Here is a 24314-nt window from a genome sequence, read left to right as displayed (position 1 = left end):
TGGCTGTCTAAGTCAGTCCTGTTATAAGATCACCACAGATCAGTACAGAAGCCCATGATGCGGCTGTGGGATAGGAATAGTGTGATAGGAATCCAGCAGGGAGGCCTAAATATCAGGACCTTTGTTCAAGGGTGTTTAGCAACACAAAGGGCAGGCGGGAAGCTGCAGCCATCCCTGTTCACTCCTCAGTATTTAAAACTGTCAGAGATGCAAATTAACTGCTGATGCATTTCTAAGTTGATAGCTTATATATTTTTCTCTGAAGGATCCTAATGATTGTCAACCATTTCTCATTTTTATTTTGCTGAATTTTTTCTTTTTTCTTTTTTTGGCTTCAGCATTCTTGCTCTTGCTATGCTTATTTTTTGAGTTTTGATTCCCTGTGTCACTGTGTTCTTTTGCACACGTCTCTCAAGGTTTACACAGTAAACAATGTGAGTGTGATAACCAAAATCCGCACAGAACATCTGACTGAGGAAGAGAAAAAGAGATATAAAGGTAATCCCCACCTTTTGTTTGGCCTAGAGAGAGAGAGCCTTTGTTGGCTTCATTAAGTTTTGGGTTGAATGTGGTCAGGTCAGGCTCATCCTAACCCTAATTTTTTACAAAAATTTCCTTAGTCTGGCTCATTATTTTTTTTTTTTAAGATTTTTATTTATTTATTTAACAGATTGAGAGAGAGAGAGAGAGATCACAAGTAGGCAGAGGCAGGCAGAGAGAGAGAGGAGGAAGCAGGCTCCCCACTGAGCAGAGAGCCTGATGCGGGGCTCGATTTCAGGACTCTGAGATCGTGACCTGAGCCAGAGGCAGAGGCTTAACCCACTGAGTCACCCAGGGGCCCCTGTCTGGCCCATTCTTGAAGATATTACCTGTAGTTGGCTTCAAGTGGAATTAAAGCCATGCAGGAGGGTTTGTGCTTGTGTTCTGAAGAACAGTTGCTGGATCTGACATATAGGTAGATAAAGGTATTGGAGACTAGTTCTCCCTGAAATGAGCGAGTCAGTCCAAACTTGTACCATGGAAGATCTGGACAGAACCTGGACTATGAGCCCAAACTCTGCCAATGCGCAGGGATTATATCCAAGCCCCACCAGTGGCCTGTTGTTTGGCCTTAAGTTACCTACCCTCTGGGGCTCATGTTCCTCAGCAGTGAAATGGGGGTCCTTGGGAGGATGGGACGAGTTGCTTCATGCAAACCTTTGCAAGGTTCCTGCAGAGTGTGGCAAGCACACGGTCATTGTTGGGTGCCTCCACCACCGCCACTGTTACTAGGATTCTGGTTTCACAGATGAGAACGCTGTGCCCCCCCACCCCAGGCTCACTCCTAAACCCAAATTCTTTCTACTCGAGTTCTTGTAACTGTTGCTAACCTAGGTTAGAGACCCTAATAAAAAATGTCCTATGAGGGATAAATTAGCTGATGGTTATTATAGATGATTTTACTAGCCTGCCCATAAATGGACTTCCTAACCTAGGTAGCTGGGATCCAGAACTTTAAAACAGGACAAGAATCTCTTTCTGTAGTCACAAGTAAGGCATAATAGTAGACATTAAACTTTTCCTTCCTTCTCTAGCGGATAGGAACCCACTGGAATCTTTGCTGGGAACTGTGGAACATCAGTTTGGTGCTCAAGGGGTAAGTGGTAGCAGCGAGCTCTCAGGTTCAAGAAAGGACATGACTTTGCTGTGCTTTACTGAACCTGACCAGGCCTCTCTGTCTGCAAGGCTGAAGAGCACTCCCAAGCTGAAATCAGAGATACTCTTTTGCAAGAGAAATAAATGAGTCTTACAAATACAGATTTTAGAGGAGGGTCATGACTGTGCAATTCAGGTGCTTTCTCTCTCAACTGTAAACTTAGAAAGGATTCAGGACTTTCTGTTTTAACCGAGCACCTTAACAAACATTTTCTTACTTGATCCTTATGAGAACTCTGTGGAGTTGGTATAATGGCTGTCAGAGGGTCAGAAAACTGAGATTCCCTTTCCAGTGTCCTGAGCAAGAGCCTGACAGAGCTGGAATGTAAGCTCCAGGTCTCCTAGGTCTTATGTGCTTTCAGCCATTTCTCTCTTTTTTTCTTTTTTCCTGTCAGGAGATAAAAATGCTAAAGAGAGTAGAGAAACGTTTGACATGGAGAGACCCGTTAGGCTTCCCGTGTCATTTCCTCACACCTTTGTGGATTTTCTTGTTCTGTGTAATAACTTAGTTTAAAAAAAAAGTATGTGAGGGGCGCGGTTAGCGGGGGCGGGGGGGAAAGACTAGATCATCCTGATCCATAGCTGGTTAACACATCCATCTCTGGGGCTGAGTGCCATAGGTCTCCACTTGTGAGCACCAATTGGCATTTCTGATTCCCCTGAGTTCTGGCTTGGCAGGACCTCACTACGGAATGTGCCACCGCCAACAACCCCACGGCCATCACACCTGAGGAATACTTTAATGAAGAGTTTGATCTGAAGGACCGGGACATTGGAAGGCCGAAAGAGCTGACGATTAGAACGCAAAAGTAAGAGGGGCTCAGCAGCCACACGCATTCTTGTTTCAGAAGTTGTGCTGTTTCTTGGGGTCGTGTTGTCATTTTTGTGTCCCTTTCCTTTAAACATCATTTGGAAGTTACTTTATCTGAGAAAAGCAAATAGCAGATTGCACACCTTCTTATTAGCCCTTTTCCAAATGGAATAGAGATGGGATATAAGAATTCCTTCTACTTTTTACTGCCAGCAAGCTTCAGCTGATCCAGTGGAAAGATCCACCAGCGCTCAGTTCCTTCACGCTTGCTGTCAATTCCAGCTGCTGCAGGGGGAGGTCAGCGTGCTGGGCATTTCTCCTGATGGCCAGATTGCATGGTCGTCCGAATTCTGCACAGGTCTAGTCCCTTCCCTGCTCCACATTAAGAGAAGTACTGTGGCTGGGAAGGCTGCATTCAGGAGGAGGCTGGTGCTGTCTCGCCAGCTGCGTGCAAGTCATTCACTTTCCCTGTTTGGGGGTGTTGGCCTCACTCTTGTCTTGGTCTGTCTTGCAGGTTCAAAGCGACACTGTGGATGTGTGAGGACTTTCCGCTCTCTCTTGTGGAGCAGGTCATTCCCATCATTGATCTCATGGCCCGAACCAGTGCTCATTTTGCACGGCTGAGAGATTTCATCAAACTGGAATTCCCACCTGGATTTCCTGTCAAAATAGGTACTGACTATTAAGCCACAGGAGCACCTGCAGGTTCTGGCCATTTCTGTGGGTGACAGAATGTACTTCAGGGCACTGGAATGTTTTTTTGTTTTTTTAAGATTTTATTTATTTATTTGGATAGAGGGCAAGAGAGAGCACAAGTGGGATGGGGGATGAGGTGGGGTGGGGAGAAGGAGAAGCAGGCTCCCAGCTGAGCAGGGAACCAGATGTGGGACTTGATCCCAGGACCCCAGGATCATGACCTGAGCTGAAGACAGATGGTTAACCAACTAAGCCACCCGGCACCCTGGCACTGGAACATTTTAGGCAAAAGTAGCAGACAGTACACATAATGGAGGAGGTCACAATGATCCTTTAGCTTAATATGGCTTAAAGAAGGATCATTGGGAATGAATGGAAAACATTCATTGTTTTCATGTCACACTTAACTTAGGCATCAAATTAGATTGTTTCTGAGGAAGACCTCTGACACCAAGATCTTTGATACCTAAGTATGTTTTAGGGCCTGTAGTGGAATGCATAATCCTAAACACAATATATAGAACTTGTGAAGAATCTACAGTTTGGATAGTTGCATACTGGTGACACATTCTTCAGTGCGGGCTCAATTGCTTATTCACTGTGATCTAGGAAAAGCTGCTTAACCTCTCTGAATCTCAGTTCTCCCATCTGTATATTGGGAAAGGTAGTTATGTTAATGTATTTGATGTGTACAAGCACAGTAGGCAGTCAGTAAATGGTGGCTATTAGTCTCGTAAAGTTTATTTATAAAAGCTTTTATTTTGTTAGAAATTCCATTGTTTCATGTCTTAAATGCACGGATTACCTTTGGAAATGTCAATGGCTGTAGCACTGCTGAAGAAACTGGATCTCAAAATGTGGAAGGGACCCAAGCTGATACAGGTAAAAAAAGAAAAAAAAAAGTTGGGCTTTGTGGTTTAAAAAAAACAACACCACATCCAGTTAATTACTGATTATTCAGTTTGACATTGGAGTATCTTATGAAATAGATCTCTGCAGTGAATGAAAATGTTAGATTTCTTTGAGAGTCAGTATAAAAACTTATAGAATATGACCCCACTTGTATTTTAAAAAAAAAAGCATAGTTTTAAAAACCAGCTCTATTGAGGTGTACTGTATATACAGTAATATGCTCCCACTTTAAGTGTGACAGTTCAGTGCTTTTAGACAAATGCGTGTACCCACAGAACCACCACAGTCAAGATGTAGAGCATTTCTGTTACTTGACAAAATTTCCTCAGGCTCCCTTGCCATTCATCCACATTATCTTTTGGAGGCTACTATAAGTGGATTATTTACTTACTTTCCAGTTACTCGTTGGTAGTATATAGAAACAAAACTGATTTTTTTTTTTTAGTTGTTTTGTCTGTTTTACTGGGGTAAAATGGTGTTCTGTGTCTTGGACTAGTTGAAGGATACACAGGCATTTATTATTTTTTGAGAGAGAGGGACAGAGAACATGTGTAAGCTGTGAGGGGGGGTACAGGGGGAGAGAATCTCAAGCAGACTCTACAGTGAATGTGGAGCCTGACTCAGGGCTTGGTGCAGGACTCAATTCCATGACCCCAAGATCATGACCTAAGCCGAAACCAAGAGTTGAATGCCCAGCCGACTGAGCCACCTAGGTGCCCCGTTTTATTATCATTTTTAGTTTAGTTTATAGACATCTTACTTTGTTTTATATGTTTACTGTATTCCATAGTAAAAAAAGGGAAAACTACAAAGAGTCCTTGGTGTGGCTATGTATTATTCACACACATACACACACCGCATTTCTCAAAAGACATGCAAGGGAACACTGGTTACCTCAGGACTTTGGAAATAAGAGAAAGGGTGTAGGGAGACAGAGATCTTTATTTTTTTTATGACCATGAGTTAATTTTATTACTTAAAGGAAAAGACTGAAAGAAAAGGCTATATTTTGGTACTTTCCTGTCAAGGTTATTGTTCCTCAAAATCTCTCTCACATAGCAGCAAACCTATATCTTAATCATTTTTTTAAAAATTTTTTAATTTTTTATTTTTTTATAAACATATATTTTTATCCCCAGGGGTACAGGTCTGTGAATCACCAGGTTTACACACTTCACAGCACTCACCAAAGCACATACCCTCCCCAATGTCCATAATCCCACCCCCTTCTCCCAACCCCCTTTGTTTTGTGAGATTAAGAGTCACTTATGGTTTGTCTCCCTCCCAATCCCATCTTGTTTCATGATCTTAATCATTTTAATCCTTTTGTTTTCTAACTGAACAAATTTTTTTTTAAAGATTTTTATTTATTTATTTGATAGAGAGAGATCACAAGTAGGCAGAGAGGCAGGCAGAGAGAGAGGGGGAAGCAGGCTCCCTGCCGAGCAGAGAGCCCCATGTGGGGCTCGATCCCAGGACCCTGAGACAATGACCTGAGCTGAAGGCAGAGGCTTAAACCACTGAGCCACCCAGGCGCCCCAACAAATTTTTATATATTTAAAATTTTAAGTTTGAAGTGGAAATTTATTTTGCTGATTTAGGCACCGACTCTTACCCTTTGTGTTTCAGCTTCCCACGTCACAAACTTTGAGGTGGATCAGTCTGTATTTGAAATTCCAGACTCTTACCACGTTCAAGACAATGGCAGAAATGTGCATTTACAAGATGAAGATTATGAGCTAATGCAGTTTGCCATCCAGCAGAGTTTACTGGAGTCCAGCAGGAGCCAGGTGCATTTAGCAGAACAAATGGCAGGGCACGGGAGGGTTCAACCTGTAGCTGATTTGTGAGACTCACTGGACATCACAAGCTGGGCAGATTCTCGGTGTACCCAGAGGTCCTATTTTCTGCACCTGGTCTTTCCCAAAAGCTGCTTCTCTGACACCATGTGCACAGCCCAAGTCAGCATCATTCACAGGATGTCTCCCGACAGACTTCCTTCTCCTCAGGTTCACCCATGCAGCCCACAGTCACGTAGTTTTCAGAGCATTCTATCTGATATGTAGTACTGAAACCGTAGGTTCATGCTAGCTTCTCCCATCCTGTTTTTTTCTGGAATATTGTCCACATGTTGGTCGTCTTGTAAGAAGGCATGTGGATTTGAATCCTAGCTTCCTCCCAAGGGAAGACTAGTCATTGTGTTGTGGTTGCTCAGTGTGTGATGAAAATGGTGGTTGAGTCTTTGTTTGTTAAGTTTGTTTTTTACTCCTATGTTTTACTCTGTTGCAAAGGGTATAATCCCAAACTGTCAGGGACTCTAAAGGGTAGAGCTAAGGGTGGGGCAGACCAGAGTAAGAACAGGTGCCCTTGGTCTCCTCAGGTGGTTCTTCCTCCAGGTCTCACCTGCCTGGGACAGTGCAGGCCTTGAGCTCCTCCTCCCCCAATGTCAAGTCCTTCCAACCCTGCCCTCTTGTGCTTTTCTGATTCTGCTGTGGCGGGCTGTCTTTCTGTGTCCCCCACCTTTTGGTGTCCCACCTTTTGGTGTCCTGGGCTTCTGCTGTTTGTTCTTGGTTCCTTGTTTCCTTCCATCGCTCATTTGGCACATGTTTGCAGAGCGAGGATTCTTTGATGAAGCAGGCCCAGCCCCTGAACTCACAGGCCCCCCCAAGGTTTGAGAGTGGTACCCACACTCCAGCGTCCAAGCTCAGATTTTTGGCATTATGGTTTTATTCTTGAGATTCCAAGGTTGGGCAGTGGACGTGCTTCCCCTCCTCCATTCCCCATCAATCTGTTCTTAACCATTCAGTTTTCTGAAGCTGCTGGGCCAAGGGCCACACCCATACCCAGCATATTGCCTTTGGGAGGCCTCCTGGGAGAAGCCCAGCCCTTGGACCTCACTGTCCCTCCAGTGCGCCTTGCCCTTCTTCAAGTGAGCTCATTGCTCCCTCCTGCCCAGTATCTGCATAAACCTTGTTGACCATAAATTTTGCAAAGGAGGGGGGTAGCCAAAGTCAAAGATGATAAATGTTGAGTTATATATTGTCACCTTACTTTACAAGAATGACCTGCCTTGTTCATTTAAACTTTGCCCAAGGTTGTTTTTGATGGATTCTGTGTCAAGTATGAGAGGCTCTGGCCGTTAAGCAGGGTAGTGTACCACATTCCATCTGACATTTAGGTGTCGTGTTTGAGATCACCCAAGTCTCTGTTCATTTTTCATGTGGTGTTATCAGTAATGGACATGGAAAAATTTTTAAATTTTGTTCTTGTGCTTTCGTCGCCTTATCAGTATGATGCCTCCTCCCTCTAGGAGGTATTCATGTCCATCATATTTGTTTTTCGCAGGAACTTTCAGGACCAGCTTCGAATGGAGGGATCGGCCAGACACATGCCTACGACGCCCAGTATGAGAGGTGACTGGCATAACTTTTAAAGTGAGGCCGACATGGGACTTAGTGTTGATCCATTTGTTGACTAGCCACAGGCCAGTGCCATTGGCAGAAAGGCTCCCAGTAAATGCTTTTTGAGCGGTCTGATCTTCTGCAAGGAGTATATGCTCACAGGGTCTAGATGCCCTCAGCAGGAGGTAGATAGTTTTAAGAATGAGGAGGCTTTGGGGAATACGGGGATGAGTAGATTATCTTTTTAAAGGAGAGGGTAAAGACTGGAAAGATTTATTTTATGGAGTATTTTCATGTACTCCAGGCATATATAAAAGCCCACTGAAAGAAAACTTAGGTTTTGCTTTAAAATAGATCCAAATTCAGTTCCTGACCCCATCCTTTAGCAGCTGGGTGATCATGGGCGGGTTTGCTCACCTCTCTGAGCCCCAGTTGCTCACCTGTATGCAGCACCCTGCCTCAGACGTAGAGGGGACTGAATGGCACCGTGCCCAGTATGGTGCATTCTTGGAAGGCAGTTAAATGTAGGTGCTGCTGCTGCCCTGATGATATTGGTAATTGTTTTCCTTTTTCCACCTCTTTCCCCCCACAGGGCCATCCAGGAGAGCCTCCTCACCAGCTCAGAAGGCCTGCACCCTGGGGCTTCGAGCGAGACAAGCCGTTTTGATAGCGACCTGCAGCTGGCCATGGAGCTCTCTGCCAAAGAGCTGGAGGAGCGTGAGCTCCGGCTCCGGGAGGAGGAGGAGGAGCTCCAGCAAGTCTTACAGCTGTCTCTCACTGAGAAATAGACCTTTCTGCTCACCGGCTGCACAAAGCAGAGGTTCTGGGCCGCACAGGAGTGCTGCATCACTAGTGCCCCGGGGCCGAGGGACTGCACCTCGCATGCATGCAGCCAACAGCAGCTGCCCTTCCTTCTGCAGAGGTGCCGGACCAGGGACTCCCAGGCCCATCCATGACACTCCCCCGGGGAGGGGCTGGGGACCAGCAGGCCCCTTCTCCAGGCTAAGGGGAGGAGAGCATTGTCACTTTCCATTAGATGTATTGGCTTGCAGGTCACGTTTTTACTACTACCAGCTTTAGACAAAAACCCCAATCCCCGCAAGTTTGTAGATTAATTTTTATCAAGGAGTGATAACAAAACAAGTTATTGCAGAGTCAGGGTGCTTTTATATTTGAGAGCAGCAGCCTTTTTAGAGCGTGGTTTATGAAAATTTATGAGACAATTCTTTACAGTTCACCAAAGAAATGGATAATCTGTGCCGATCTATTCTTTTGTTTTTACCTTTATACAGGGTTTCTAGGACACTCACTGCTCCTCCTCCATCTCCACTTTATTCCATCCCACCCACCCACCGCTGCTAGAGTCAAAGAGGAAACGTGTACAGGATACCTTTTAGATTAGGCGTAACTATTTGCATCACATTAGGCTATACAAATGACCACGGATGTTGCCTTAGCCTTAAAAATTACCAGTAGTTTCAAACCACCTCACTCCACCCTGAGGGGTCTGATTTGAATTTATAAAGGCACTTCATTTGAGAGCAGGATCCTCCAGGCTAAATCCAAGGCAGCTAATCCTGGCCCCGAAGGAACAGCTAGGAGAGCCTGAGGCTTGTTCTCGAGGCGGCAGGCTGGCCAAAACATAAGACAGCACAGAACCAAAGTAGGTGTGTTCCGCACCTTCCCTAGTGACAGATTGCCACGGAGAGGCCAAGGGAGACCCCACTACAGGCCTAGGTTCACTAGAGAAGAAGGAGTGGTCTTGTAGTTAGAAAGGGAGCTCCAAGCAGAACTTAATATTAAGCTCTGTATTCAAAAGGGAAAATGAGGATTCTGCATTGCTTTTTAGAGTTCAAATCAACATCTTTCTGGATAAATATATTTTTTAACAGAATATTTTTATTATTTTTAAAAGATATAAAGACAACTACTCCCATCAGTAGCAATACAAGGTTATACATTTTAACCAGATTTTCTCAGGCCTTTTTTGGATACCTTTAGTAGTTTAACGATTTTATGTGACCCTTCTGTAAATAAGCACTGCACACCACACAGAAGAACCCCCGGGAGGAGAGCCGAGGGCGCCCTCATTCTGGCCCATCTGGTCGTCCCCACAGGCTGACTGACATGACCTGGTAACAGTGGCCACCTCAGCTCCCTGTCTCTTTCCTGTCTGCTGTGCTGCTTTCAGGATGGGAAGAGACAGAAACTACGCTGCAGTTAGCATCCGTATCCTCCAGTTAGTGCTGCCAGTAAAATGCTCTTAGTTACAGAGGATTGTGCTCTGGATTCCACATAACCACCTGCCTTTTTAGTCACGGCACACACACGGCCAGTATACCGGGGGGTCATGTTTGTTTCCAACACACAGCTTGGCATTCTGTTTACTCCGTGTTCACCTTGAGTGAAGACACTTCTCGGGAATGCATCAGGCTGCAGCGTTTACTCCCTGAGGTGAACCAGCCATGATTTCTGTGTTTGCATTCCACTGGCCTGCTTCTGGAGGAAGGGGACTCCCCGGGAAGGGACTGAGCGTTCTGTCCATCTGTTGCAGCATTTATCATCTATGTGTTCACTCTTAAAATGCAAATAAAGACTGCTTCTTGAGAGGGTGCTCGGACAGTATCCTAGCTAGCCTTTGAGTCTTTGTTCCTTTTCATGGGGTTTCTCTAGTCGCTGAATGTTCCCACACTCCATGTTACGTATGTGACTCCAACAGGAGAATGCGTCATGCCACCTGGCATCCATTACCAAGGTGACCTGCTCCTCTCAGCCTCCCCACCGGGGTCATATAGTCCACATGCCCCACGCTGCTCATTTCACATAGAAACTGAAAAGCCCACTAGCACAGGGGCTGCTGGGACAGACTGCAGTGGTTCTGCTGGAGGTGGCCTGGCTCCTCTGGAGTCCGGGAAGCCGCGCCAACCTCAGATCGCTCCTGGGACTGAAGATGCCCCCACTCTGAGGCTGATGTGCTCTGTGAGGCTGATCTTAGAAGTTCAGGTGATAATTAGGGCTTCCAGATTTATCCTACACCCAATTACTTCGGTATTAAGAAACGGGGATGGGGGGGCGCCTGGGTGGCTCAGTCGGTTAAACCTTCAGTCCAGGTCATGATCTCTGGGGCTTGGGATCGAGTCCCTACATCAGGCTTCCTGCTTAGTGGGGAGTCTGCTTCTCCCTCTGCCCTTCCCTCCTCCCCGCCCTGCTTGTACTCTCTCAAATAAAAAATAAATCTTGAAAAGACACAAAAACACAAACGGAGGCAGTGACCAGTAGAAAATCATCTGGGCTCCAGAAATGCGGCCTTGGTATTTCCAGGAAGATGTGAAGGAGCTGCTTTGCTTTGGGGGAAAGTAGACAATACTGAGCCAGTGGGGCACTGTGAAGAAAACTCATTCGCCTTAGGCCAAGAGGCAATAACTTTATAACTGTGGATTACCTAATTAAAAAAAAAATAAGTTTCTTCACCTTTACGTTCATTAAAACTTAGGTAGTGCAGTACCAGCAGGAAACGGAGCTGAAGCACTTTAGATACTGTTCCATGAGCAAGCTGAACACACCATACGTAACATGGTGTTGGCCTCTCAAGGAAGGGAGGTCTGCTCTTAATAATGACAGGGAAGAGATGGCCAGACTTACTGTAACCAGGGGTTTCCTGCTAAACGCCGAAGACCTCAAGGAAGGCAAGTTGCACGACAGCTGCTTCCCAGGACTATCTGCAGTGCAGGTAAGTGTTGGGGTTCAAAGTCCAAACTACGCCTACATCTGGAAAAGTGTAGAATTCAGATTGGGGTCCAGCTGAAAAAAATGTAGTAAGACTTCCAGAGCCCCCAAATCCCAAGCAGCACTCACAGATTTATTCATCTCAAATTTAAACAAAATTAAGATTAATACTTACTACGATCAGCCATTTTTATGGTTGGTATAAATGAAGTGAATACGTTAATTTGGGTTCACGGTGGGTATTCTGGGCGCAGTTCAGTTTAGGGGCTTTGGCTGCCTCCCCCCAACCTTGTATTCCCAGAGACACAGGTAAAGGAAATAATGGTGCTTCAAAAGTATTAGTGGTCAGTCCCGGTACATAAAAGTTTTCAGTAGAGTTCTGTCTCTCTCTCTCCCAGAATTGAGGTTTGTATCCTTCCTCATCTCTGTAATAAGCCTCTTTCTACAAAGATTACTCTGTGTCTGACTTTAGACTGAAATCTCATGCTGAACAGATGGTAACGTTGGAATGAAGACATAGGCTGGGTTTTGTATATGGAATTACTATTGCAAGGTTGTTTCTGAAAATTGGGACGTGATTCTATTGTAAGCTGCCTAGTTATCACTGGGCAAACAGCAGGTTACAAGGTTGGTTTATGGGCCTACCAAGTTTTCACTGTTTCCCTCTCAAGTCCTAAAAATGCCAGTAAATTTTTAGGCAGCATATCAAAATATGGCATTCCAGATGAGGTAGGATGTGCCCTCCTGGGACTTAGCTGTCAGTGCCAGCCTCTCAGAATCCCACCTGCTCCTCCCTGCAGTCCCTCAGTAACCTGGTTTTTTATGGGACACGCCAAAGGTGGTGACCCCACCCTTGTCACCAATGGTTTCACAGTGTTTGATCTTCACCATAATTAAGAAAGATAAGGTGTGTATAGCACCACTTTGCAGGTGAAAAACTGAGGCTTAAAGAAGTGGGGACACAAATCCAGCTTCAGACCCCTGGCCTGGCCTGAGAGATTACTTATGGCTCAGTCTCCAGAAATAATACCTTGCCTTGGGGCAACTGTCTTACTTCACATACATAAATTTTAAAATGCGACTTCACGGCACTTCCCTGAGTAGAGCAGATGCAAACACACACCTGCATTTTAGACACTTAGAAAATAAATCACTAGGAGTCAAATAGCATGTAAGATTTTAATTTTAATTGACACTTTGCTCAAAACCACAAAACAGTGAACATTTCAGTGGCTCAATGTTAGGGTTACACACAAAATCCTGATGTCCGACAGTCACAGTATCCTACATTAGTTATTTCACATTCAGTGTGGGTTGTTAAAAGAAAAACCAAAACAAAAAACAACACACATCAGTGAGGTGACTGGAATACAAGACAAGCATTTCAGTTCAGTAACAAAGAAAATTAAGCCTAGCACGTTTAAAATAAATACTGTTAACCACTTTGTAAGTATGAAAGTATCATTTCAACAGGAAAAAACAATCCATTTCAACAGTGCAAAACAGCAGCATTTCAAGGTTGAGATGAAATCTGTGTAAACACACATGCACTCGCCTCTCAGCCTCCTACTATGAATGCACACTTCTGTGGGTTGAGGACCTCCCCCCCCACAACTAAAAAGAGCTCCTGCTGAGTTTCTTTTAGATTCCAAATCTGAAAAGCTGCCACAAGCTTTAGGCCAGGGGCTGGAAAGTCTTGAGTGCAGCCCCAAGGAGCTCGATGTATTTAAGCAGGATGGAGCTCTTTTTCAGATGGGTCAACCAGTAATCAGCCCAACTCAGAGCCTTCCAGCCCTAGGGTGCTCATGGTCACAGGCTAGCTAATGCGGCCCTGACTTCATCGGGGGCATCTGGGTGCAGACCCAGATGTGGCACGAGGACTGATGGCCCAAAGTTCCCCACAACTGACACTGCTTTGCAACCAGGGCATTCCAGGCCAACTCAATCTAACTAAAAACACGTGTGACTCTTAACCCCACTGTGACCAAATGGTTCTCAAGTATGAAATGTCTACATGTCAAGTCTTCCTCTTATGAGTATTTTCCAATATTCGGGATGAGTCCTTTCCAGTGTGGTTTTCCCACCACTAACATAGTTAGCTGTCTTCCCATCTTTATACTGAAACTTGTAGCTTCAGGTCCTTCTTGTAACAAGTGTTAAGTGCAGCCAGATATACAAAGAAACATCAAGAAGCAGAGTCAGTTATTTACATTACAGTGTTAGGAAAAAAAATAACTGCCAGATGGATGTTTTTTCTAAATCATTTCACATTTACCAACTGTCCAGACTGAAGGTCATTTCCAAGTGGTGAAGTTCTAATTCCAACCTCTCCAATGACCCATGTGCAACACAATTTATACTTTCCCCCAATACTTGTGGAAGAACTTGGTCGCTCAGCTGTCACCGACGGCGAATGGGCTTGTAGACACAAAATGCCATAAGGATCACGGTCACTAGCAGGATGCTGAAAATGGTTCCCATCAACACTGCAAAAGGAAAACAGGTCACCTCCTCATAGCAGCTCCACGTTGTCATTCATCCATTTTTTGCCGATAATTTGCCAAATGCCACTCAGTGCCAGGCACTGTGCCAGGTGTGTGGGAAACAGACACCAAAAGATTCTAAGGATGTTTCCAAATAAGTGGGGGAGAAAATGTAAACTAGTAAGAGCAGCTCACAGGGCCTGAAGAAATGTGACAATGATAGGGGTAGAGGGGTGAGGAGGGGTTACGGTAGGTAGGGCAGTGGAGAAAGCATTTGAGGAGGTGCCACACAAGCTGGGATCGTGATGAGAGGAAGGAGCCAGCCCTGTGAAGATCTGCAGGGAGAGCACTGTGGCCCCAAGGGTCAGCAAAAGCAAGCTCTTGGGACCAGACAAGCCGAGAAAGCCAATGAATAGAAAGAGGCGAGCATGGCTGAGGAGGGAGGAAGTGAGGCAGGAAATGAAGCCAGAGAGGAAGGCTGCAGCCACTTCATGCAGGGCCTCGTGGACCACGATGCCAACATGGGTTTACTGTAAGTTTAAAGGGAGGGCCAAAGGCAAAGAGTGACATGATGTGATTCAACGTGGGAAACCAGATCCTTCTGGCTGCATGGAGAACCACCAGATTATAGGTGACAAAAACAGAAGCAGGGAGCCCAACGTTTTTAAAGCCATTCATAAAAACTGGAGATGAAAAAAAGAGTAAAGCATTTTAATCTCTAGAAGAGACAAAGGCCTTTGGATCCAAGAAGCAATGAACTTCACAAACCTATTCCATTTCAGAGAGTAAATTTCAGGTCTAAAATCTCCAGGGTGCTCAAGTGAGAAACGGAACCTACAACTAAGCCCTCGGGTTGAGCCTCGGTAGAGGACTAGACCTAAGGACTGAGGCTTTAACGTAACCAGTAACCCATGGAAGGGACCTGTGACTACCTCAGAGGTCTAACAAGAGTTTAAGATGTTACCTTTACCAAGCAAGTGTACATTTGTTTTTAAGTATGTGGGCCCATCCCAGGTTCCAATGGGAAACTAACCATGGCTATCCTCTAGTGTGCCTACTGAAAAAACAAGATTTGACCAAAGTTTTATTTAAATCAGTAATCTGGGGTATTTGTGACCCCTACAAAATGCCCCCATATGGAACCCAGTTATTTAAATACTGACCATACAGAAATACTTTTTTTTGGTGAGGAAGGGGAAGAAAGAATGTAGGTGATAAAGACAACCTACAACTCATATAAGCTAAATGTCCTATCTCAAAACAGGCCTTGTTCTCTAAATACCTGCCCTTATTTACAAAGTTTTGAATTCCACGAATTTCTAAGGTTCTCACTGTAATTGGACCTCAAGTTGCCTTATTCCATTTAAACCATTCTCCTATATTTGACATTCTGGAAGGACTCTCAAAAACAAAACAACCCTCTTTCTCTCCCCACCTTCCCCCCAAAAACCCCCCAACCAATTCCCAAAGCAGGAATGTAGGAGGCTGGAAGTAGAGAACAATCTCAAAAAGCATTTGAAAAGGTTTAAAATGATGGGTTGTTAGGTACATAATGCCCATGTAGATAGCTACCCATGTGGGGCTTGATAGATTCTCCCATTCTTCATCTTTGTCCTCCCCCACACTTTGCACATGGTATTAGTTACCTGAATGGCAGACTCAGGCAGAACCTTAAGACTTCTTGGGTCCTTCCTTATTGGTCACTTCCAATTGCTGAACTTCATTTCCTACATCTATAAAATGTGGCAAGTGAAACCCACCTCAAGAGGGTTTCCTGAAACCTAACTGTGGTATCCTATGAAAAGCACTCAACAGAGTGTAGACATAGAACATGCAGACGGTAAGTGAAAGCCGTTATGATGACCAAAACAGGCAACACGGCACAGCGGTCATGAACTCAAGGTGTGGGGTCAGACTGTCTGGGCTCCCATCTATACTGATGGGCTATGTGTTCTCAAATAAATTACACAATCTCTTTGTTTCCTCCTCTGTAAAGATGGAGACAAAAATACCCCCTGCACAGGACTGTTTAGGGTAGTGTCTTCTACGCTATCTGTGGTAAAGGACTAGTTTTTATAACTTGTGGCCAGTCCCAGGCCATTACTATGTGCATGACTAGTAAGCAGCTCCCTCTACTTATTAAGCAGGTCAGTCCATGGAACCTAGGTCTGGTCTCTACTTGCTTGGATGTGGCGACAGTGTCAAACTGTTAATTTTGTTAAAAACACTAAATTTCTGTAGTCCTCTCTTTGCAGATAAATAATTTGGAAACCGCATTGGCCTGCAGACCACTCTTTGAATAGTATTATTGTTCAGCAGTGGTTCTCAGCCAGGGCGATTTTGCCCCCAGTGGACAGCTGGCACTCTTTGGAGTGATCTGGTCCATGATATCACAGTACCACTGTGGAGACACTCTCCTGCTCCAAAGGATTAAGCAGCAGAGCACGTGGAAACCACTCAGCAGAGTGTTAGGTACACAGTAAGTGGACAACACAGACATTCAATTCAAATGTAAATGAGTTTCAAGATAATCCAAAAATGATACTACTATGTGACACAGAGATTCAGATATATCACTGAGGAATAGAGGAAAGAAATGGCTTTGGCAGAAGAGGAAGAGTTATTGGGAACTTTAAGCTCCAGGACCCCTTCTAAAGCCATGTACACCGTATATACTTGTGTGTGTCAATAGGTGTCTTCACAAAACCTAGGTTCCAGTGCTAGTTTCCTACGTTCTCTGAAAGTCCTGTGCCCATGAAAACTTTCCTAAGCAGAAATGGCATATAGCAAAAAAAAAAAAAAAAAAAAAAAGTTGCCATTAATTTAAGCGGAAAAAACTGAGCCTCCCAGACCCCAAAAATAACCTTAGACTTTTCTGATACCTTAAGACACATTTAGCTAAGGGATACACAAAATAAATCGAGAACACGCACAGATACTCAGACACATTTCAAAGCTGTAACGGCATGATGCTAATAGGCTGAGTGTAGTTCCAGGAATGTAGTTTTGTGCTGTCACTCTCGCTGCTGGGGGTGTGTACTGCAGAACACCTGGTGAGCTCTCTTTTCACTTTTTTGCCTTTTTTCGTAAAAGGAAAAAATCCCCTTCGGATTTCTTTAGGTTAGCGAAAACAGATACTCATTCGAAAAGCAGGGTGTGTGTGTGGGGTGGGGGGTACCAGTACTGGCTGCCACCGCTATCCTAATTGGGTAAACGTGGGCAAATAACTTCACCTGCGTTTCCTCTTCATCCGGAAAACGGGGTTGCACTCCTGAGCTTTCTCAGTAAGTCACCCTTGTTGCCTAGCCTGGGCCCACGCAGCCAAAGATGGGCCTCAACAACGAGCTCATTCATGCAACCAGCACACAAGAAGAGCCTATCTGGTACAAGCCTGGCGCGGAGTGGGACGGGCTGAGCACGGCTGCAGTTACACAGCCCTCCCTCCCATGTCCCCTCCGCCCTGCCATTCCGCCGGCAGCCGCTCACCCAGATTCTGCCCACGCAGCACGGCGTAGGGCCGGCTCTGCTCCCGCGGCTCCACCGGGCTCGGGGCCTCCGCCTGCCCCGCCAGAAGACTGCCCAGGCTGAAGGACAGCCACCACCTCACAAGACGCGCCATCTTTTCCAGGCGGCTGGGGCGGAGAGGTCACCTCCGCCCAAATCCCCACTTCCGTTCCAGCGCGGGGCTCCTTCCGGCGCTGCCCCACCTCCCTCGCCTTGTTGCCAGGGTAACCATAATCCCAGGCAGGGTGATTCTCTGTCCAGGGAGGTTCCTCCGGGATTGATGTCCCTCTTTGGTGAACGTTTTTAGTTAGCCCCGGGGCCATTTTTTGGAGGGATCACCGTTCTGTCTGGGGCAATGTCCATCTCGATCACCATTCCGTGGTGACCAACATTCCCCTTTTTGTGGGCGCCGGGGGAGCCTCTTTCCGTAGAGGGTTTTTGGGTCTGTTTTGGGTCTATTGAAGGTTTTTTAATGTATCCATGTATTTTCTTATTAGATCTTCACTAAAGACCCAAGAAATATGTTATGCCCCAATAATGGGTCCGTGATTAAAGGAGCGAGACTGATACAAAGCGAAGGTCAAGCATAACTTTATTTCGCGCCAAGAACCAAGAATCTATCAGCACGTTCAGGGCCACACCTCTTACAAGAGAGGGCGACCCTTCTCTGTTTCACAGTCTAGCTTTTAAGGGCAAAGGCCATGATGTCGGGCCTGGCCACGCACAGGTGACCAATGAGATTGTAACACACACAGGAAACTCCATAGTGATGCTAGGTGACCAATTGAGTTACAATTTACCTTAGTAGACATTTGATTTAGCCCATCACACCTTGGTTAGGATTGGCGCCCAAAAGGCTCCCAAAGGGCGGGGCCCATACTCCTTGGTAACCAGGGAGACAGTATGCATCCCCCCCCTACTGATCGGATGTCTCCATCTGGCCTGACCCACCCTTATATCTGGGCTTTGTTACCTGGAGCTGGTTTCCAGGACTTGTTTTAAGTGAATCCCCTGGGGGAAGGGGAGCAGGGACAGTTTAACTTTAATGAAAGCCTCTTGCTAAGTAGGTCCTTACAAAATAGACACTGTAGTACCATCTGACAAATGCCACCTTCTCAGGAAGCCCTTACCGGGAATCCTTTTCTAAAATCTCCTACAACAAAGTGACTACCCCTGCAGCCCAGACAGTGAGAAACTGTCATCACGCTGAATTCTTGCTTTTCTGCAATGGACTTTCCTTCAAAACACACCCCCCCACACACAACTTCCTCCTTCTTTGTCATAAAATAAGTCCCTCTTCTTTGTTTGTTGAATTTGTCTATGGTTTTGCCATAGCTTGCAGGTCCTGAATTGCAATCTCTCTTCGTCCCAAATAAATGCATGTAAACGACATGATACATTATAAGTGATTGAGTTTATTCTGTTATTCTGGATTATTCTGTTATTATTATGGAAAATGTAGCCCACTTAGAAAAGTGGGCTTAAAATGGACCCTAAAGGGGCGCCTGGGTGGCTCAGTGGGTTAAAGCCTCTGCCTTTGGCTCAGGTCATGATCCCAGGGTCCTGGGATCGAGCCCCATATTGGGCTCTCCGCTCAGCGGGGAGCCTTCTGCCTCTCTCTGCCTGTCTCTCTGCCTACTTATGATCTCTATATATCAAATAAATAAATAAAATCTTTTAAAAAATTGACCCTAAAAATCACTGTAGTCTATGTAAGGTTTTTCCGGCGAGATAAACACAACACCAGGTAAAGTGGGTGCAAGGCAAGATTTATTAAAAACGCTCTCCAGCGAAGTTTCAGGGCTCAGGAGAAGGGGAGCCAGGAAAGTTGCGCCGGGAGGAGGTGGGCACCCTCGGGCGAGGTTCCACCACTCTGGAAAGCAGAGTGGCGGAAGTCGCGCCCAAGGCAGGGAGGAGGGGGCTTTTAAGGGGTCTTGGGGAAAGCTCAGGGGTCTTTTGGCAAGTTTCCCTTATTTGGATATTCCACCGCTCATCGGGATCCCATTGGTCCACAGGAGCCCGGGGCGGGGGTCTCAGATTCCTGCTTGGGCCTTTGTTTTCCTGTCCGAGCTCAGGTCTTGTGGCGGGAACTTTCTCCATCTTTGGTAGCCCTTCCTGCCAGCCCAACATTCCGACCTTTTGCTTAATATAATGGTGTCAAGGGCGTCGACTCCGTTCTGGCTACTTCCTGCTGACAGGGGGCGTCGTCATAGGGGTAGTCGGAAGAGGGCAGGCGAGAGTAGGGCTGGAGGCAGAGTTGATTGACAAATACTCAGGCAAGTTCTTGTAGGCGACCCTGCAAGTACTGGAAAAGACAGGGAGCAACTGAGATTAGGAGGAGGATTATGCATACAGGTCCCACCAGAGGGAGCAGCCAGGTTACCCAGTTGTAGGGGTCCAGGCCCCAGGAGGACGTGTCTCGCCACCGTGCTTGGATCCGATCCCTGAGTTCTTTGATCCTGGAGGTAACTATATGATTGGTTAACAAAGTAACAACATTCTTTATTTAATAATAGGCAGGTCCCCCCTTTTTCAGCGGTCAGAAGGTCTAAGGCCCGTCGATTCTGTAGAGCTAAGGCTGCCAGGCTGGTGACTTGCATCTCTGTAGGGCTGTGAGGGAGTCAGCAACCCGTTCCGTGTCATCATTCAGGGCTTGGGAGAGTTTGTAAGAAAAGTCTATGGAGGTCCCTATCCCCGCTGTTCCAGTTGCCACCCCTGTGGCTATTCCTGCCCCTGTTATGAATGGGAAGAAGGCAGCCCTTCCTCCATGTTGTTGGGGAAATAGGATGGACAGCAGCTGGGATTCAGAGTAGATGGTGGTAGAAGGAGATAGTAGAATGAATATACAGCCCATGGGAGTCATTAGTGGTCAGGCAGCGATAGATTCCCTGAGGGCACAAGAGAAATATTCCCGAGGGAGTACAGTACAGGAGGGAGGAGTTAGTGATATGGCAGCTGCGGTGGTAAGGGAGGACACATTAATAATAGGTATGTTTTCCCCGATGGGGCCCATATGGACCGTATTATTTGTGGCCCTGAAGTTGGGGAGTGGCCAGTCAATAGGGAGGGGTATCCCCAGGTCGTAGAGTGAGGTAAGGTAGATAGGATAAAAGAGGCGGGGAAATGGCTGGAGGGCTGTGATTTCTAAGAAAGGGCCGGCCGTATAGTAATTCAAATGGGCTTAAGCCTGAAGACTCAGGGGGCGTAGCCAGGAGTCTGGTGAGAGCTATAGGCAGAAGTGTAGGCTAGGAAAGATGGGTTTCTAGGGTAGGTTTGGTGAGTTGGGCTTTGAGCAGCCCGTTGGCCTTTTCTACCTTACCGATGACTGTGGGTGGTATGGGATGTGAAGTTTCCAGGTTATGTTGAGGCTCTCAGCTACCTGTTGGGTTACACTGGAGATGAAGGCAGGTCCGTTGTCCAACTGGAGGGTCCGGGGCAATCCGAACCTCGGGATGATGCGCTCGATGAGTATTGTAGCCACTACATCCGCTGTTTCCCGGGCCATGAGGTATGCTTCGATCCAGCCTGTGAATGTATTTTATGGCAAGGCATGGGAGTGAAGTCCAGGTGTCAGTCTTCCCCCGGCTGATGACCTCGGAGCTGTTGGTTAGGCCCTGGATTCCTCCTCGTGAATTCACGGCAGAACAGGTTTTGCAAGCCCTGTGGACAACTTCGATTACCTTAGATAAGGAAGGATGATAGAACAATGGCTGAAGAAATTAGTGGAGAGCCTCTGGGCCACTATGGAGGGATTGGTGGATGTCAGTAATCAAGGTGTGCACCAGATTGCCTGGCAGGGCAATCCTGTCCTGGATGTAGATCCACCCCTTATCTGGCAAGGGTATAGGCAGTAAAGTTGCAGGGTTTAAGCGGGGGGAGGTAGAGAGAGAGAGATGCGGGTTCTCTAGGAATAGCAGATGGAATAGCTGGAGACGAGGAGTCAGATGGGCCAGAGATCGGTGGCTAAGGAGGTCTGTGAGTCGGTGGGGAGAGTAGACCGTGATGGGCTGCCCTAAGGTCATGTTGAGGGCCTTAGAGGGGGGTACTTGATATCCCTTGGCCCCCAGAAAGTTAAGTAGGGTGGAGGTGTCGTCTTGGGAGACCGAGAGGAAGGGGCTACAGAGGAGGAGGTCATCCACATATGTAGTAGAGTACTGGCCTTAAGGACGCACTGCTGTTAAGTCTGTAGGCCTGGCCGAAAATGTGAGGGCTGTCCCTGAACCCCTGGGGTAGAACAGTCCAAGTTAGTTGTCCAGAAGCATGCGTGTCAGGATCCTCCCAGGTGAAGGCAAAAAGAAAATAGGAATCAGGGTGCAAGGGGACGGTGAAAAAAGCGTAAAGTGAGAGGTGTTTGGGGGAACGCGAGACATAGGGTGTAGGGGTTAGGAACAACTGGGTGGAGGGAGACCACGACCTCGTTGATAAGCCTAAGGTCTTGTACCAGTTGATAAGCCCCTGAGGGCTTGCGTACTGGGAGGATGGGGTGTTACGGGGGAAATGATGGGGATCAGGAGTCCCTGACATTAAAGCCGTTCTATGATAGTTTCAGGCCCTGGCGGTGGGCTAAGGAAATAGGAAACTGAGCTCTAGAGGGAAACTTAGAGTTATCCTTAAGCTGTACTTTAACCGGGGTAAGGTGGGAAGCAATGATGGGTTCTGAGGTGTCCCACACCTGAGGGTCCACAGTAGGTAGGTCATCTGGAGCGGGGGTCAAGGGAGTGGAGAGGTGTAAGATGAGACGGGTTGAGGTGGAGGGAGTAGAAGAAGGTGAGAGACAGATAGTTGCCCTCAGTTTCTGGAGAATGTCCCTACCCAGTAGAGGGACCAGGCAGGAGGGAATCATAGGAACGAGTGGGGGAAGGGAAACCCATCCAGGCTACAGGTAAGGGGAAGGGTCACCCTAGGATTGGAGGAGGTCCCATCGATCCCCATAACAGTAATTGGTGAGGTTCGAGTAAGTCCCGAGTAGGAAGGCAGAACAGAGTAGGTAGCCCCCGTGTCCAGCAAAAAAGAGATGGACTTACCCGCTACCTGGAGCGTAACCCTGGGCTCGGCCTGGGTGAGAGGGGTGGCCGAGTCTGGGCTTCGTCAGTCGTCCTCCAATCCAAGCAGTTGAAAGGCCGGACTTACTGTCTCGGGGGGTCCCCCACGTTGAGGCACCGAAGATACCCCGAGATTAGGGCAGTCGGATTTCCAGTGGCCCATCAAATGGCATTGAGGGCAAGGCCGAGTTGGCGGCTTTGGATTGGGGCACTGGCGAGCCCAATGTCCCTCGGCCCTGCATTTGAAACAGGCCCCCCGGCGGGGTGCGATTGGTTTCCCCTCTCTGCTGGCTCCCGGAGCCGGCCGGCCGCAGGGCTGCTACCAAGGCTTGGGTCTGCAACTGAACCTTTTGCTGGAATATGGCTTGTTGTTTAAGCTCAGCTGCCTCCTCACGGGAATTAAAGACCTTAAATGCCATTTTCACCAAGTCAGAAATGGGGGTCTGAGGGTCCTCCTCAGCCTTCTTTAACTTTCCCTGTATATCCGGTGCCGATTGAGAGATAAAATGAGTAGCCAGTACCGTGGCCCCCGCAGGAGAGGCAGGGTCCACGTGAGTGTACTGGGTTAAAGGTTGGGTCAACTGGTTAAGAAACATGGTGGGGTTGTTGTAGGGGCCTGGACAATCTCCCTAATCTTGTCATAATTAACGGCCTTATTAGAGGCTGCCCGCATGCCGGCTATGAGACACTGGACCATGCGGTCGCGGCGCCAGTGGCCATCTTGGCCATCCTGATAATCCCAACCTGGTTCTACAGCTGGGACCGCCCGGGCTCCAGCATCAGTGAGCTGGACCTGATCCGCGTGCTCCCGGGCAGCAGCCTGGATGCGTTCCCTCTCCTCTATGGTGAGGGTGGTCGTCTGGACCACATGTAAATCATGCCAGGTGAGGTCATAGGCTTGTGCCAGATACTGGAATTCTTTAATATAGTTATCAGGACTGGCCGAAAAGGAGCCCAAACGTTTCTCAATTTGGGAAAGGTCCTGTAGAGAGAAGGGCGCATGAACTCAAACTTCCTCAACTCCAGCAACCTCCCTTGGGGGGCAGACTAACTCAGCGGGGGGCTTTCGAGCCCTAGTGCTGCTGGAGCCACACAGACACATTCACGCAGTCAGGCACTCTTCAGATTCAAACAGATTGGACACCCTCCCCTTTGGGTATCCCTGGCTAATGGGAGGTGATCAGTCTCCCCTTCCATTCTTTATGAAAGGATCTAGCTCAAACAGTAGCCCTGCGGCTGTTACAACAGAATTCAATTAAGCACAAAAGGTGTTTACCAACAGATTTCAAAAGCGTAAACCTAGTTCTGGCGACCAGCGCTGGGGTATTTTATCCCATTCTGTTAAAGGTTACCAAAGACTTTGAAAGCTACCTTAAGAATGACCCATTAAAACTCTGAGACACAAGTAACCAGCAGTTCTAGTCATCTCTTTGCTAGCAGATTTTAACAAATAACAAGAGCCTACTTGACCTTCAGTAAACTTTGATTGGAGTTTCCCGTTTACTGCGGATAAATTTGTCAGGAGTTCGGATAGGAGTGGGGAGGGGGAGAAGAAGGGGTAGACGAGAGCGCCGGTTCAGAAATCCTGAATTTAAGGGACCTTGGGGTGAAGGATCGCGGTAAAGAGGAGGAGGAGGAGGAACCAGAGGCCCTCTTGTCAGTGGATGGGTGAAGCTCTCCGAGGGTTCAGAGAGAGGAGACGGGGAGGAGAGGTCCGAGTCTTTGGGAGCAGTGGGTGGCAGGGTAGGGGGAGGGGAGCAGGCCAAGAGGACCTGTGAGGTGGAGCAGTGAGAGCAGAGGAAGGGGCGAGAGTGCAGAGTCCAGAAAGCTGGACATAAGGGACCCTGGCCCATCTGCCTTGGTGTCTGCCGAGGTTATTTAGGTCCATGAAAGTCTGATAGTTAAACGTGCCTTCCGGAGGCCATTGGGACTGATTGTCTAATAGGTATTGTGGCCAAGCGACAGTACAGTAATGTCGTTTTTGCAGGTCCTGGTCCAGTTCCAGGGTTTTAAGATTGGCCAGCAGGCCTAAAACACCCCCGGG

At 47.1% G+C, this 24314-nt stretch overlaps 1 protein-coding gene and 1 long non-coding RNA gene across 3 annotated transcripts in view; one reads left to right on the top strand and one right to left on the bottom strand.

The window, feature by feature from the left end:
- Positions 1 to 10140, top strand: part of ANKRD13A (ankyrin repeat domain 13A) — a 32798-nt gene extending 22658 nt beyond the window's left edge. For both annotated transcript variants that reach the window (XM_004779152.3, XM_004779153.3), the window contains 8 exons: positions 417 to 498; positions 1575 to 1636; positions 2374 to 2504; positions 3021 to 3178; positions 3971 to 4084; positions 5744 to 5904; positions 7460 to 7527; positions 8108 to 10140. In XM_004779152.3, the coding sequence (XP_004779209.1) occupies positions 417 to 498; positions 1575 to 1636; positions 2374 to 2504; positions 3021 to 3178; positions 3971 to 4084; positions 5744 to 5904; positions 7460 to 7527; positions 8108 to 8303 (972 nt within the window). In that variant the 3' untranslated portion in view covers positions 8304 to 10140. The remainder of the gene's footprint in view (positions 1 to 416; positions 499 to 1574; positions 1637 to 2373; positions 2505 to 3020; positions 3179 to 3970; positions 4085 to 5743; positions 5905 to 7459; positions 7528 to 8107) is intronic.
- Positions 10141 to 12406: 2266 nt separating this feature from the next.
- On the bottom strand, positions 12407 to 17389 carry CUNH12orf76. The gene is made up of 2 exons (XR_201265.3): positions 17211 to 17389; positions 12407 to 13727 (listed from the first exon to the last, which is right to left on the bottom strand). It is a non-coding gene; the product is annotated as a chromosome unknown C12orf76 homolog (long non-coding RNA).
- Positions 17390 to 24314: the final 6925 nt, after the last annotated feature.

This window comes from Mustela putorius, unplaced genomic scaffold (assembly GCF_011764305.1).
Source record: "Mustela putorius furo isolate JIRA1106 unplaced genomic scaffold, ASM1176430v1.1 tig00000193_pilon_pilon_pilon, whole genome shotgun sequence".
Taxonomy (NCBI): Eukaryota; Metazoa; Chordata; class Mammalia; order Carnivora; family Mustelidae; genus Mustela; species Mustela putorius.
The sequence above is the reverse complement of the archived record's forward strand: the minus strand, read 5'-3'. Positions and strand labels throughout refer to the sequence as shown.